A 13,608-nucleotide genomic window follows, 5' to 3' on the forward strand; every position below is an offset into this window, starting at 1 on the left:
TCAGATATTTATAAACTCCATCAACATTAACACTGGTGCTAATACCTGACAGGTTTGCAAAGGGCTTTCGTAGACATTGACCACTGATAACCTCACAGCAGTCTTACAAAGCAAGATCAGCAGAGCAAGGAAAGTGAGCTCCATCTCTCCCTGAAGACTGAAGCTCAAGCAAGTATTAGACAGAAGTAAAATCACATGGACTACCCCTGGCAACATTCAGGCAAAAAAGCTACCAAGAGTCCATAGGAAGTGAGACAGTATTGTTAAGAGAAAACTTTGCTGCAGAGGTTTAACACTGAATCAACCTAAATTAATCAGCTATTAATAACTAACAATTATTGATGACTTACTATGCACCAAACACTATTCTATGCACTTCACATAAGCCCTACAAATTCATCCTATAGGTAAAATTACTATTCCCATTTTATGTTTAAGGAATCTCAGGCACAAGCAAGGTTAAGCAGGTTGCTGAGGTGTACAGTTAGGATGTGACAGAGGTGGTCCTGAGATTTGAATCCAGATGCCACATTCTGACACACCGAAATTTCCCAGTAGAGACTGGCAAATCCTGAGCTCCAAGGCAAAGCTTTCACCAACTGGGCATTGGACTAGATAATGTGTCATATCCCTTTAATTTCTGAGATTCTTTCATTGTCTGGGAAAGAAATAAAATATTGTCTGAGTCTCTAAAAATGATACATAAAGTGGACTTTGGAGAAAGCAAGCTGCTACATCCCAGCTTAAAAGAGACGTGAAATAGTCCTGAAAGCATGTATTGATTCCAGTAAAGCATGTGACAAGGACATCCCCCACAATATTTTTTACAGACAAAATAAGAGATGTGTCAGTTGGCTAAAAAGCATAGTTCAGATCTGAGAATAGCCGAACCATCGATGGGCACTGGCTAATGCGCTGGTGATAAGCAGAAGGGAGCCCCAATCCCGTCCACGTATCAGGCATTCCAATAAGAGCTTTGTAAAGCATGTGCCTATCAAAGCCGTAGGTGACACAGAGCTCAGGGTGAGGAGTTCACATTACACACCAATTCCAGAGACAATGTATGGTAGAAACTGCTTCATGGTGATAACTTGACTCTTCTGACTTAATCTTCTTTAGCCTTGGTTTCTTTACATTTAAAGTACAGATAATAACGTGTGTCTCATTGGCTTGTTGGTTTGTTTAAAGGCAGAGAGTCTGATATTTGGTGGATGCTCAATTATTAGTTCCTTGTCCCCACCTGAAAAGAATCTCTACAGGATGGATGGATAGTAGGATCAAACGCAAGGAGACAAATGTACCTGAAATAAACCAAGTCCCGAATCTAGACTCAAAAATTAAACTGAGTGAGATTAGAGTGAGGGGAAACAACACTGTTAATAATGCATATTAAAAGAATTCAAGGTTTTCTGCTGACTACAACCTCCAAGTCAAGTCCAAAATAGACATTATTCCTTTAAAAAAGAAAAAAAGTACTTTAATTGAAACAAATGTGTTAGACACTAATTTTGACAAATACTGTTCTATGTTCTTGTAATTTAAAAAAACTCATGGATAATGGGCCCTCCCCTTGCAGGGATTTTTAAACAAGACTGACGCTATACAGTAAGTGTTACAATAAACTAATAAACAAGGTGCCCTATTAGAGCCCAGGGGATGGAGTGGATGTCATTCTTTGTTATGGTTTAGATGTGGGATCCCCCAAAAGCTCATGTGTGAGACAATGCAAGAAGGTTTGAAAGAGAAATGATTGGGTTCTAGCCTTAACCTGATCAGTGAAGTAATCCCTGATGGGATTAACCAAGTGGTAACTGGAGGCAGGTGGGGTGTGACCGGGGGTTCCTTGAGGCGAGGGATATCTGGTTCATATTTTGTATCTGGAGAGTAGAGTCTCTCTCTGCTTCTTGATCACCAAAATAAGCCACTTCCCTCTGCTACACTCTTCCGCTATGATGTCCTGCCTCACCTTGAACCCTGAGGAATGAAGTTGGCTGTCCATGGACTTAGACCTCTGAAACCATCAGCCATCAAATAAACATTTCCTCCCCTACAATTGCTCTGTCTAGGTCCTTTAGACACAGCAGTGAAAAGGCTGACTAAAATATTCTGCTAAGAGAAGTCAAGGAAGGCTTCACAGAGGAAATGAAATGAGCACATCCCCAATCAGTCACCCCAGACAGAAGGGACCACAGGTGCAAAGGCCACAGGTGGGAATTTTCCAGCATAGTAGTTCTTTTTAAATTGTGATTCACAGACCCCTGACACTGAATGCAAAATTATATGCTCATTTTTTCATGAGAGAAGGGGCCATAGCATCCATTAGATGTCAACAGGATTTGTGACATAGAAAACAAGTAAATAAACACTGTATAAAAGGGCTCTACCAATCCCAGTACTCCAAAAGGAGTCTTCTGGATGCCATCTAGACAGTCACTCAGGTCATTCCCAACTCTAGAGTTCCACAGAGTTTAAAACTGACCCTTAAGAACTTAAAAGACTATCATCCTGCAACCGACAGGTTTTAGATTCCAGCATCCCCCGATCTTGATTAAGAAGAGAAATGACAGTATAAGAACCTGAAAACAAGTCCAAGGTACAGAAGTTGGAGAATTCAGAATCAAGTTAGGGAAGGTCTCATCTGACAAGGGCTGCTGAGATGCCTACTGTAACTCTCCTGGAAATGTTGGTGGTTCCTTTCCAATGTTAGTCCACAGAAGCATGAAGCAAGCACCCCTAGTTAGATGCAATGCCAGTTTACCAGTTGGGAACCTGCCCAGCAAATCTAAAGCCTGCTGAGCTATCAATTCATTTTTAAAATAATGACTCTTCTCTAAACACCACCTCATGATATGAAAATTGCACTAGGATTCATCTCCAATTCCACTGTATTTGTAGAGTTGAAAGGACTAATTTCTAGAATAATGCAACAAATCCTGTGTTATCTAGGGTAGCTGGAAAAGAAAACTTGATTAATTTAACAAAAATAATGTGATGAAGAGCTACTTTTTATATCAATATGGATTATAATTTGTGAAAGCTCAGAATACAGCACAAGGAAGGTCGCACACAATTGAAACGATGCTGAACCTCATGTAATGAATGCTTTATTGGCAATACTAAGGAAGCACTACAACCTTGTGTGTGCCTAAGGGCCATCTTACAAATCTCAACTGTCATTATACTAATATGTCTGCATGCCAATTAACAAAAGAGTTCTTTATAACAAAATACCAGATAATAAATAGTTCATGTTTTTTTAAACAGCCGGGAAACCCACACTGCATAATGTGGAACTTGGAAGAATCCTGAGCAAAACTGTGAAGTAGGTAAAGCTGGTCTCTCACAATCTTCCTAATTCCCATGCAATGACCCTTCACTCCTCTCCCACCCACTCAGAGCTCATACCACTACCAGGCCACATCTAGTCCCATAGACCTTGGTCAGGGCACTGCAAAGCACATAACAGATACTTTATGGATGCTCGTTAAATCAAGAATAACTAATTTAATTATAAATCATTCAACAAAGGTTTACTGAATTATCACCATGTGCCAGCACTGTGCTAGGTACTGCAATTAAAGGTGCATGACCATTCTCAGAAGAGCTTCCTCTGCCATAATGCTAGACAGAACAAGATGAACCAACTTGAACTTGGTAATACAGATTAGCTTAATATGTCCCTGCTCCGCAGGACCATCTGCATTTTGATAGAAAGGTCTCAAGCCTCACTGTTTACACCCAGAGAACAAACTTATGTTGGCAGCAGGGCTTTAGCCTAGTATATGAGAGATTTAGAGTGGGGAATTGCATCAGGACTTTGTAAGACTGGTTCTCTAAGGCCACTGCCAGGCAGACAGCAAAACTGACTACAGCAATGGTGCTCAAAGTATGATTCTGAGATCAATACCATCAGTATCACTTGGGAAGCTGTGACTCATGAGCATTCTCAGTTGCCACTGAATCAGGAACTCCAAGAGTGGGGTCAGCACTCTGTACCTGTGTGTGTGTATGTGTGTGTGTTACTGAGGATTGAACCCAGGGCCACTCTACCACCAAGTTACATCCCTAGCCCTTTTTTTATTTTTTATTTTGAGACAGTCTTACTAAGCTGCTGAGGCTGGCCTGGAACCTGTGATCCTCCTGCCTCAACCTCCTGAGTAGCTGGGATTACCGGCGTTCGCCACTACCATCGTCCAGCGATCTGTGCTCTGGCAAGCCCTCCAGGTGAGACTAGGACACACTCAAGTTTGAGAGACAGCAGTGTAGATGAGTCAGGCAGAGTGCATATGTCAATTCAACACAAAAGAACTGAAGAGTCAGCCTTCTTGCAGATGGAAATCGCCTGCTGCAAGGAATGGTGGCTGACAGAATGGTAGTAAAATAGTTGCCGATAGCACACAGCTGGAAATTGCCAGGATGTTAGTGAGTGACTGTTGAAAATCCATTTCATGCTTTTTGACTCTGACCAGCCCCATGAGACAATAGTGTGGAAATTGAGAAAGAGGCACAGAAAGTTTAAAAACTTTCAACTGACAGCTAAGTTTTGAAGACTGGGAAAGATTTATGAGGATGTGTTTTATTCATTTTCCTCCCCTCTTCACTTGTCCGGGAGGCCACCCATAATGCCCTGTACCTTGGAAGTGGGAACACCAGTCTGATCACCAGCAAGGCTCCATTTATCACACTGACCAGAGCATCTCCTCTTTCCCCTCTAACCTGTTATCTTCCATCCAGCCATATCCTTTTTACCCCTCCCCTAAACGGGAAAAGAAAATAAAGAAAACCCCCTTTTAATTACACATCTGAAAGGGGCCTTCCAAATTCTTCAGAGACGTAGCTCCCTAATGCAGTGTGTGTGTGTGTATAATATTTATACACACATATATACATACAACACACACACACCCTCAAAAGTATGCAAACTTGCAACCAAGATTCATACATTGATATGAATCAGACCACACTTGGCATGGGTGCCATGAGGGGCCTCTCTCTGAAGTCCCTTGTGACATGGCTAGACCACAGAAGACTGTGGCTAGAGCCTTGCTGGACGCTACAATCCTAAATCCTGCCTGCCTGCTTCTGGAATGAGCCACAGCTTTAAAAATGGTCAACTTCCAACACCCTCCCTCCTTTTAACACACAAGAGAACTTAGAGTGTAACTGTTTAGTCCTATGAATTTAGAGCACAAAATACAAGATGAGGGCCAGGGGTAGAGCTCAGTGGTAGAGTGCTTGCCTAGCCTGCACCAGGCCCTGGGGAGCACCACCAAAACAAATAAATAAATAAATTTATAAGAAGTTCCTAAGAAATACTCACTGCTCTACCAGTGGGATCTCATGGATAAGTGACACTTTTAAAAAGTCACTCATTGCTCTTCTCCTTCGTCTGGCTCATCTTTACCTCTTAAGTACACACCCTGGAGTTGTACCTTGCTTTCCAGAGATATGGACACAGGGCTTATAGGGGTTTGTATCCAAAGATTTTTCCAAAGAGACAGGAAATAAAAAAAATTAAGGAAACATATTTCGGGTACCTGGTGAGCAGACACACCACAGACATCTCATGAAACAGGCTTATCATTCAAGAGACCACTAGGCTGAAGGAGCTTAAAAACTCTGTGCTGTACTTTCTGTACTATTAATGCTGATTCTAGAAACATGTCTGGAGCTCCCACACAAGCCCTGTATGCAGGTTTAGAGGATGGGAAGAGAAATGATCCTACTTTCAGATATTTCTATCCCTCTTTAAAAGGGATAGCTTTAGAAGCTACATGGTGGGGGGTGGGGAGTGTTACATAGTAATTCAAATGCCTGAACCCCACAACGCCCCCACATGAATTCCTATGTGAATTCATTCCAGAACTTGAAAAGAAACGTTTACAGAAGCCTGTTTCTTAGCTCAGTAGTCCAACACACACCAGCATGAAAAAACTCAAGGGATTCTGAATGACAAGTACTTGGGGACATAAATACCTTCTAGTTAACTGTGGTCTCTAAGTAGAGGAGAGGAGTAGGTGCGTGTTTATGGGGCACCCAAATGCAACAGGGCTGTGTAGGAGGCAGTCATTATAAAAATGATGAGAGAGAGCATATTAAAAGATCCCCCCCCTTCTCCAGCTACCTTTCTCCTGTCTCGGTCACATGGAAGAAAATAGAAGAACTTTGAAAAAAGTTGATTTCTGAAGCTGGCCCTTTGCAAGAGACCTTAATCATTTTTTAAGAACAAGACAAATAGCCTTCCTTTTCTGAAAATCCTAGGAAAAACCCACACATAATGAATTATTCACAAAGGCTAAACCTAAAAATGAGAGAGGGAGAAATATAGAAAGATGAAAAGATGGGCAGAGGATGGGACAGAAAGGGAAAGTAAAGACCTGGCCTTTGCTTCTTTGAATAAAAGGATATTAATTACAGTTACGTTTAGGTTCCCTCTTTTATGTCTTTGTGGTCACTGATAAGTAAAATAAGATCAGCAGCGTGGCCTCTGAAGACCTGGATGGCACAGCGGGGCCCGCTCTCGTGTCTGGTGAGCTTCAACTTCCTTGGTAGCCCCACCAAGGGCACAGGGAGGCTACTGGTCTGCTGATCAAGCTCACGGAGTCAAAGGGTTTGCAAGAGCTCTGTGGCTTAGCAAATCTTGACTCTGTTTTGTTTTAACTAAGAGTGTGAAGGTTGAAAGAAAGCAGATGTTCTTATAAAGAGCAGGGGGAAAAACAGCAGAGTTTGGGGAGGGGACACCTACATTCTGTTCAGCGATGGCTAAAAAGAGAGAAGTAATTTTGGATGGAACTAATAATTCCAGAGTCTGATACTTTCAGGCAGGGGGAAAGAAGGCCTGCTCTCATTATTTTCCTCCTCCTCCTCCTTTAATTCAGTGTGCACTGCACTTCTTGCAGGGAAGGCAACTGCAGGGAACTGGGGAAATAATGACATGCAAACCAACAGACAAAACTATCACATCCAAGATATTTTTGTCTCCATCCTCAAGTCATTTCGTTTCTGTCAAACTCCTTCACTCCAACTCACTTTCCAGGCTACATCCCAATTACAAATGGTCCCCACAACCAGTTTTGGCCCGGCTTCAGAGGAAACATTACCTACACCTCATATTAAGGACAAAGCCAACAGGCAATTCAGAGAGTGTCCTGGAAGCCTCAGGAAACAAAGCCCTTTATCCTGCAGCCCTGATGCCAGCTATTTCACTATCTGCATCTGTGCACAGGTACCTGGAGGAGGTGGAGCCTTTTTGCATCATCTAGTCATAGGATATAATTAGAGACTTTATCCTTATGGGTTCCTCCCCTCCACCCTGACCAAGGCACCCTGACTCATGGTCTACTAGAGTTGCAGCAAACCTGAAATTCTTACCAGGAAAACAGTTTACTATCTTGCAAGGTGCTGTATACTTACAGACAACCAAAGAAGGATAAATGTATATGCCAAAATGGGGAGATTTAGGAACTAAAACTTTCCATAACCCTCATCCAAATCCTCCAAAGTAAATTTACAATTTATCGAGCAATTTCCAATGGAAAATTCAACATAATAAAACATGTAAGCTCTGACCCACAGAGCTTTGGGGACACACTGAAATTTTCCACAAGAAATCATGAATGAATATTGACAGGTTCATTATAATAAATTTTATCATCTCTGTGGCTACAAGCACACTTGATCTTCCTACTTTAAACCATGTTCAATTCCACATAAAACGTGTGCTTCCCTACGGAGACAACCAAGTAGGTAGAGGGAAAAAAAAATATTCTACTGCCCATCTATGGCACAGTCTCCAACTTCATCCCTTCACCCTGACCTGGGAAAGTGCAAAAATTTGTGGGGCATCTCACCAACCTGTGCATCCATGCACAAGGCAACTGACCCCAAGCACAGACCATTAAGAGCTGGTAAGCATGCAGCCCAGTGACCATGGAATGGCCTTCAGAACAGCCAACTGCCTGAGAGAATACTCTTGTTAGATCCATTAGATAACCCAGAAAGAAAAGGAGGAATCCTTTAACATGTAATATCACATTTTAAATCAGATTAGCATTTTCAAAAAGGCTATGGTATCCACTGCAGAAAAAAGAGTGTCAGAAGAAAATAAAATTATCTCCCTATGCAGATGTAGCTTCCAAGAAAAATGAAGCACATTCAGAGTGGGCTGTTGACTTGCCACCATTTTTCATGCCAAATCTAGGTTATCTTAGGCATTTCTTCAACTAAGAAGTAGACTTCCTTTATTAACAACAAGAAACAACCCTCCCCCAATTAGAGGGTTTTATGAACATAAATTGTATCGTTCCTTTTACTTAATCATCCTTTCAGACCAATAAGATTAAAACACACATGGCACACACAAGAGCACATTATTCTCCTGGTTCCACAGTGACTTTCTGTGGCTAAAAAAGTTCAAGTCTCACAAGCTGGAGTAGTGCAATCAAACTCCTCAAACATGCTGCATGCAAAATATGTCAGTACTAAAGCAGGTCTTGACATGTTCTTGAACAACTTTCTTGTTTTTAATAATTCTACCCCTACCAAGAGCAGAGAAGCACTTCCCGAACTGGTCACCACCACAGGAGACACATTAGTCAATTAAGTACATAGTGATCATCTGGGGATCTTGTTTAAACAGATTCTAATTCGGTAGGCTTGGTGTGGGGCCCAGGACTCTGAATTTTTAACAGGTGCCCAAGTAATGCAGGTGTAACTCCTTGTTTTCTTTGAGATACAAAAATCTAAACAACTGCATCTTGAACTAAGACCCCGCCCTTTGGGTGTTGCTGAAATTTCTAAAGGACTCTAATACAATCCAATGTTCATTAGGTAATTGGGTAATGTTCTAAGCATTTGATATACATTAACTCATTTAATTCCCCCAGTAACTCATTATTATCATTTCCACTATAAAGATAAGGAAACTGAGTCACAGAGGAATGAAATAACTTTTCAAGGTCACAGTTTGTGACAGAACTAGGATTTAAACCCAGGCAGTCTAACTCCAAATTTCATGGGTAACCACTACTTACTGACTCCCAGTAAGAAAAAGAAAGACATTTCAGGAACTGGACCGAAAGAAACGGAAGGTGAGACTAGGAACTTAGCTGTGGTTTTGAAGAAAAGCGGCCCATAGAGGCGCAATGTTTCCACGTGCTCACCACCAGAGGGAATATATTAAGTCAATTACCTTGTACAGCCAGAAGAAAAAAAAAAAAAACCAAACAGTGTATTTTAAAATTTTCCAACTGGGCTCCAATAAGCGCGTTAGCACATGTTCTCAGAACACTGTTAGAACAGCCTAGAGGCTGTAGAATTCACTGTAAAGTTTCCAATGTGGAGACAGAAAAAGACCATTGGGACAGAGCTCCTGGCCAAGGTGCTGAGCTTGATGCTGAAATCGACTCCCTGGGGCGTCTCTCCTTTGACTCTCTTTGGTCCATTTTGGCCAAAGACAAAGAAGGGAGGAGTAAGATTCACAGCCGCACCTTGCGCTCGCAGCGCCTGGTGGAAAGGCGATGTCTTTGCAGCGGAAGAGAAAACGGGAAAAGAGGCAACCGCATGGTGCAGGAAACGTACATCGTTTCCAGCCCTGGAGCCTGGGCCCAGCCGGAAGTAGCCGAGGTGCTGAACTCGGCTGAGTGGGGAGCCCAGAGACGCCAGGGGAGTTTCGTTGGCGCTGTCCGAGGTGCCAACGATGGCTGCTGGCACACTTTGCCACCCGCGGGGCAGCTGGGCGGCTTTGTCTAGCGCAAGAAAACCGAAGGGCGCCTGTCTGAATGAACACGCCCTAAGAGAGGGGCACAGCCAAGCGAGCCGGGTGGGTGGGAAAATTTGGGAGAATTGTGGAAAGCGGACGGGGGAGTAGGGAGGGTGCCCCCCCCCGACTGGGAAAGCGGTAGAGACCTGCCCCGAGGAGTTATTTGCAGCCGCAGCACGCAACACAATGAGATCTGTCCGCTTTGTGCAGCTCCCAGGCTGGCGTGACTGCAGGGGCCGGACCCCTCCCCCGCCCCGAACCCCCACCTAGACACGTTCAATTCAGTCACTGCACGGCCCGGGATCTCTCTGTGGGGGTGGGAATGCGGAGAGGAGGAGAGAGGGAGAAGCCGGCCAGGGGTGGTTGTGGGAGGACGTGAACAGCAGCAGGAAGAATATCTGCTTAGAGATGCTCCTTCGCTTCCAATGAAGGGGTGCTGCCTAGAAGCACCACGCGCCAGCCAATCGCGGAGCTGCTGAAGCAGGGAACTAGGGGAGGAAAAAGGGAAGGCCAGAAACTGAGGTGGGGGTGGCAGGAAGATGCTCAGGCCCCCGGGGAAGTGAACCGCCTGCCTGGCTGATACTAGAGACCCCCGCAGCTCCAGCTGTCTCACTGCTGCACACCTGGAGGGTGAGGGTGGGAAGGAGGGTTACCGGGAGAAGAGGAGGAGCCTCCTTTGCAGGTGCATCCTTCCCAAGAAATGTCCCTCCAAGGAGCATCCAAGTCCCTTTCTTCAAGCCCACCCCCATATTTAACACCGCATCACTTGCTTGCCTCCTACCAATCCCCTTCATTGTCCCACCACCTCCAAATCCTAATGGCCTTGCCAGGGACCCAAATTCTTAGTGAAGAACAAGGCAGCCAGATGCCTAATCAGCAGCCTGCATTTGGTGCATTTGATTAAACCTGCAAAGAACTCCTTCAGTGCTATTCAGACACTACCACCACCAGAGATGTCCCCACTTGCTCTTTATGAAGAGCAGTCCCTTTGAAGGGAGAACCCAGATTGCTTGCACACCTCTGGCCATCGCTGATGAATTCAGGCCCAGCAGATCTGTCTGATCCTGGGTACTGGGAGAGCAACCAGCTGAGTCAAATGCTAAGAAACAGGACTACCCAACCCAGGATGAAAGAGAAGGAGCAGATGGGCCCTGGTGAGCTGCTCTTCCTTGGCCAAGAAGAGAACTCCAACTTTGAGCAGTTTGGGCAGTGGTGGCAGAGATATCCTCTCCCGACAGATACTCACTTGCTCCACTTTCAGTGGAACTTAAACTTTAGTCCCCAGAGTTAGCTGGGTCCCTAGCCAAATGCCTGTTTTATTTATTCATCTGTCTATTTGTATACATGGTGTTGGCCCAGTGCTCAAGAAGCGTCTGAACTGGTAAATTTGCCCATGGATCTTCCACTTCTCTACTGGAAGACAGTGCAGGTGTCTCTCCAGCTGGTAGGATCTGGGGCAGAAGGGCTGGCTTCGAGGGTGGAAAAGGGACAACTGGTATGAAAGAAAAGCCCTGGGATTAGGGTCAACCCCATGTATGTAGAGTGCAGCTTGTGAAAGGTCTGGGGGGCAGTGAATCAGACAAAGCCCAGCCCAAAAAAGGGCAGACACCGCAACACCACGCACTCAGAGACGCTAGAGATTTCCACACAGGAAAAATCAAAAACCAAAAGTCTTACCTTGTAAAACACTAGTGCCCAAACAGGTATCCATGGCACCAAGCTTGCCCCTTAGATGGAACCGAGTAAGAGTGCACTTCGGCAAAGGGGCAAATTGGCACCAGGAAGGGGTGGGGGATAAATTCCATGCTAGTCGTCCCCCCTCACCCGAAGAAAAGCAGAGGGGAAGAGGGGAGTTACGGTGGGTAAGAAAGGATATGGCCAATCGATGAGCTTCTTGGCGTACTTCCTGACAATGTTGTCTTCTCCGAAGATGAACAGGGATCTGTTGACGGTGAAACAGTTCTGCCGGACGGGAATGGGGTTGTACAAAGCCATAGTCCGCGCCCTCTGCGCTTTCGACTGCTTGTAGGCAGCCGCCGTCCCCGAGGCCGGCACGGGGGTTCCTTGTCGGTTCCTGCTCTGGTCCGAGTCTCCATCGCCCGACCCCGGCCTGCCGACCACCGCCTCCCCGAAGCGAGCCATCCTGAAGTTTAAACAGACAGAAGACACACAAAGGTGATCGCCGAACACCCGCACACAGCAATAAGCAGAAAGACACACGGAGACTCAGAGCCGCATCCAGACAGGCACGGGGACCACCGCCTCTGGGGAGCCCGCGAGCTCTTCGGAGAGGCGGCGGCGGCAGCAGCACCGCCGCTCTGAACTGTTGAATCTAAATACAACCTCTGCGAAGCTCCATTCCTCAAGAAGAAAAAAAGGGGGGGTAGGGCTTGGGGGTGCTCAGTTTCTGGAGGCAATTTTTTTTTTTTTTTTCAAAATGCCAGCGTGCGGTGGTGTTCAGGGACCAGAGAGGAGAGGGGTGGAGTAGGCTGCTCTTCAAACATAGCTCCTCTTCTGGCAGACGCACCACCTAGTTCAGGAAGAGAGGCAGGCACCGGCCCGCTAGGTAACAGTTTGGTGATTTATTGGTTGGGGGAGGGGTAGAGAGGGAGGGAAAATGAAAACAAAAGAACTTTGAAAAGCAGAAAAGACGAAGACGGGTTACGGTGACATGCTTTATAACGCCATCCCCTGCAAGTCCATCTAAGAAATTCCACAGCCAAGACTTGGGTCTTTAAATCTGCCAGCACAGACGCATCCAAAGGTTGGAGAGGGAGGGAGGGAGGGGGGAGAGCGGTTTAGAGGTTCCTGCGTAAACCGCAACGCCCAAAATATCAAAATACGAAGTCGATCCAGCCCAAGAGGGACAAATGACTTTACAGCTCCTGCGTTTGGGGTAGAAGTTGAGCAGCATCCAGAGAGCGGCGAAACCCGAGTGCCAGCATCCGCCCGGAGCGCTCGCTGCCGCCGCCACCGCCGCCGCCTCCCCGGATCAGCATGCAACAGCGATCCGCGGCTGCGCCGGGGAGAGGGCGGGAGCGCCAGCGGGCGGGCGGGCGAGCTTTCGGGCGAGGGAGGAACAGGTTGCAGTCAGCCTAGCGGTGGCCCGGCACGGGACTTGTCTAAGGACCGAACTTCCTCAGTAACGACCAGGTCTTCCTTTTGCACCCAGCCCGCCCAGCTGCACTGAGCAGAGAAGACGCAGGAGAGGCGGGAGCGAGCAGGGCGAGAGGGAACGGAGCGCGGAGGCGCGGCGAGGCTGCCCGGGGCGCGGGGGAGGGGCGGCTTGCAGCCCGGAGGCTGAAGGGTCTGGGCGGCGAGGCTGGTTTGCCTAATTGTTTCTCTGGCCGGAGGGTAGTGGGCCACCTTTGCAAAGGTCCAAGGTAGAATCGCCTTTCCCCCCAAGTAATGCTGAGGATGCGGGCGCTGGCGGCTTGGCGGAGTCTCCGCAGGAGAGCGGGGGCTGGCGTGGGGTGCACAACACTCAAGCCTCGCGTTCCCGCAGAGAGGGGTCTGCAGTGCTGTGTCCCATTCAGCGCCGCGCAGTGCCGGACCCGCCGCCGCCCTAGCGAGGAGTCCGGGCCTTTGCGCCCTGCGCACCGCTCACCAGGGCCGCGTCGCCACTAGCTCTGCACCTCCCAGGCTCCGCGAACACCACCAGGGATTTCCAGGGAGAAGAAGGCACCCTCTTTCCAGCCTCCCTTCTTATCTCCCTGGGGGCTCTGCGGGCTCCACTCCCGGGGGAGTCGCTGCCCTCCCCCTACTAATGTGCAGCCACCTGGGTTCCATTCTAGCAGAGCCCTGTGCCTCACCTCCTGGAAGAGTGCTCCAAATAACCCAGGTACTGA

At 46.7% G+C, this 13,608-nt stretch overlaps 1 protein-coding gene across 3 annotated transcripts in view; it reads right to left on the minus strand.

Moving 5' to 3' along the window:
• Cacna1e (calcium voltage-gated channel subunit alpha1 E) overlaps window positions 1-11,902 on the minus strand; it is a 296,345-nt gene extending 284,443 nt beyond the window's left edge. For all 3 annotated transcript variants that reach the window (XM_027934923.2, XM_027934922.2, XM_027934920.2), the window contains exon 1: window positions 11,637-11,902. In XM_027934923.2, coding sequence (XP_027790724.1) covers window positions 11,637-11,902 — 266 coding nt within the window. The remainder of the gene's footprint in view (window positions 1-11,636) is intronic.
• Between the last annotated feature and the right edge of the window lie 1,706 nt (window positions 11,903-13,608).

The sequence above is a fragment of the Marmota flaviventris genome, chromosome 12 (assembly GCF_047511675.1).
Source record: "Marmota flaviventris isolate mMarFla1 chromosome 12, mMarFla1.hap1, whole genome shotgun sequence".
Classification (NCBI taxonomy): Eukaryota; Metazoa; Chordata; class Mammalia; order Rodentia; family Sciuridae; genus Marmota; species Marmota flaviventris.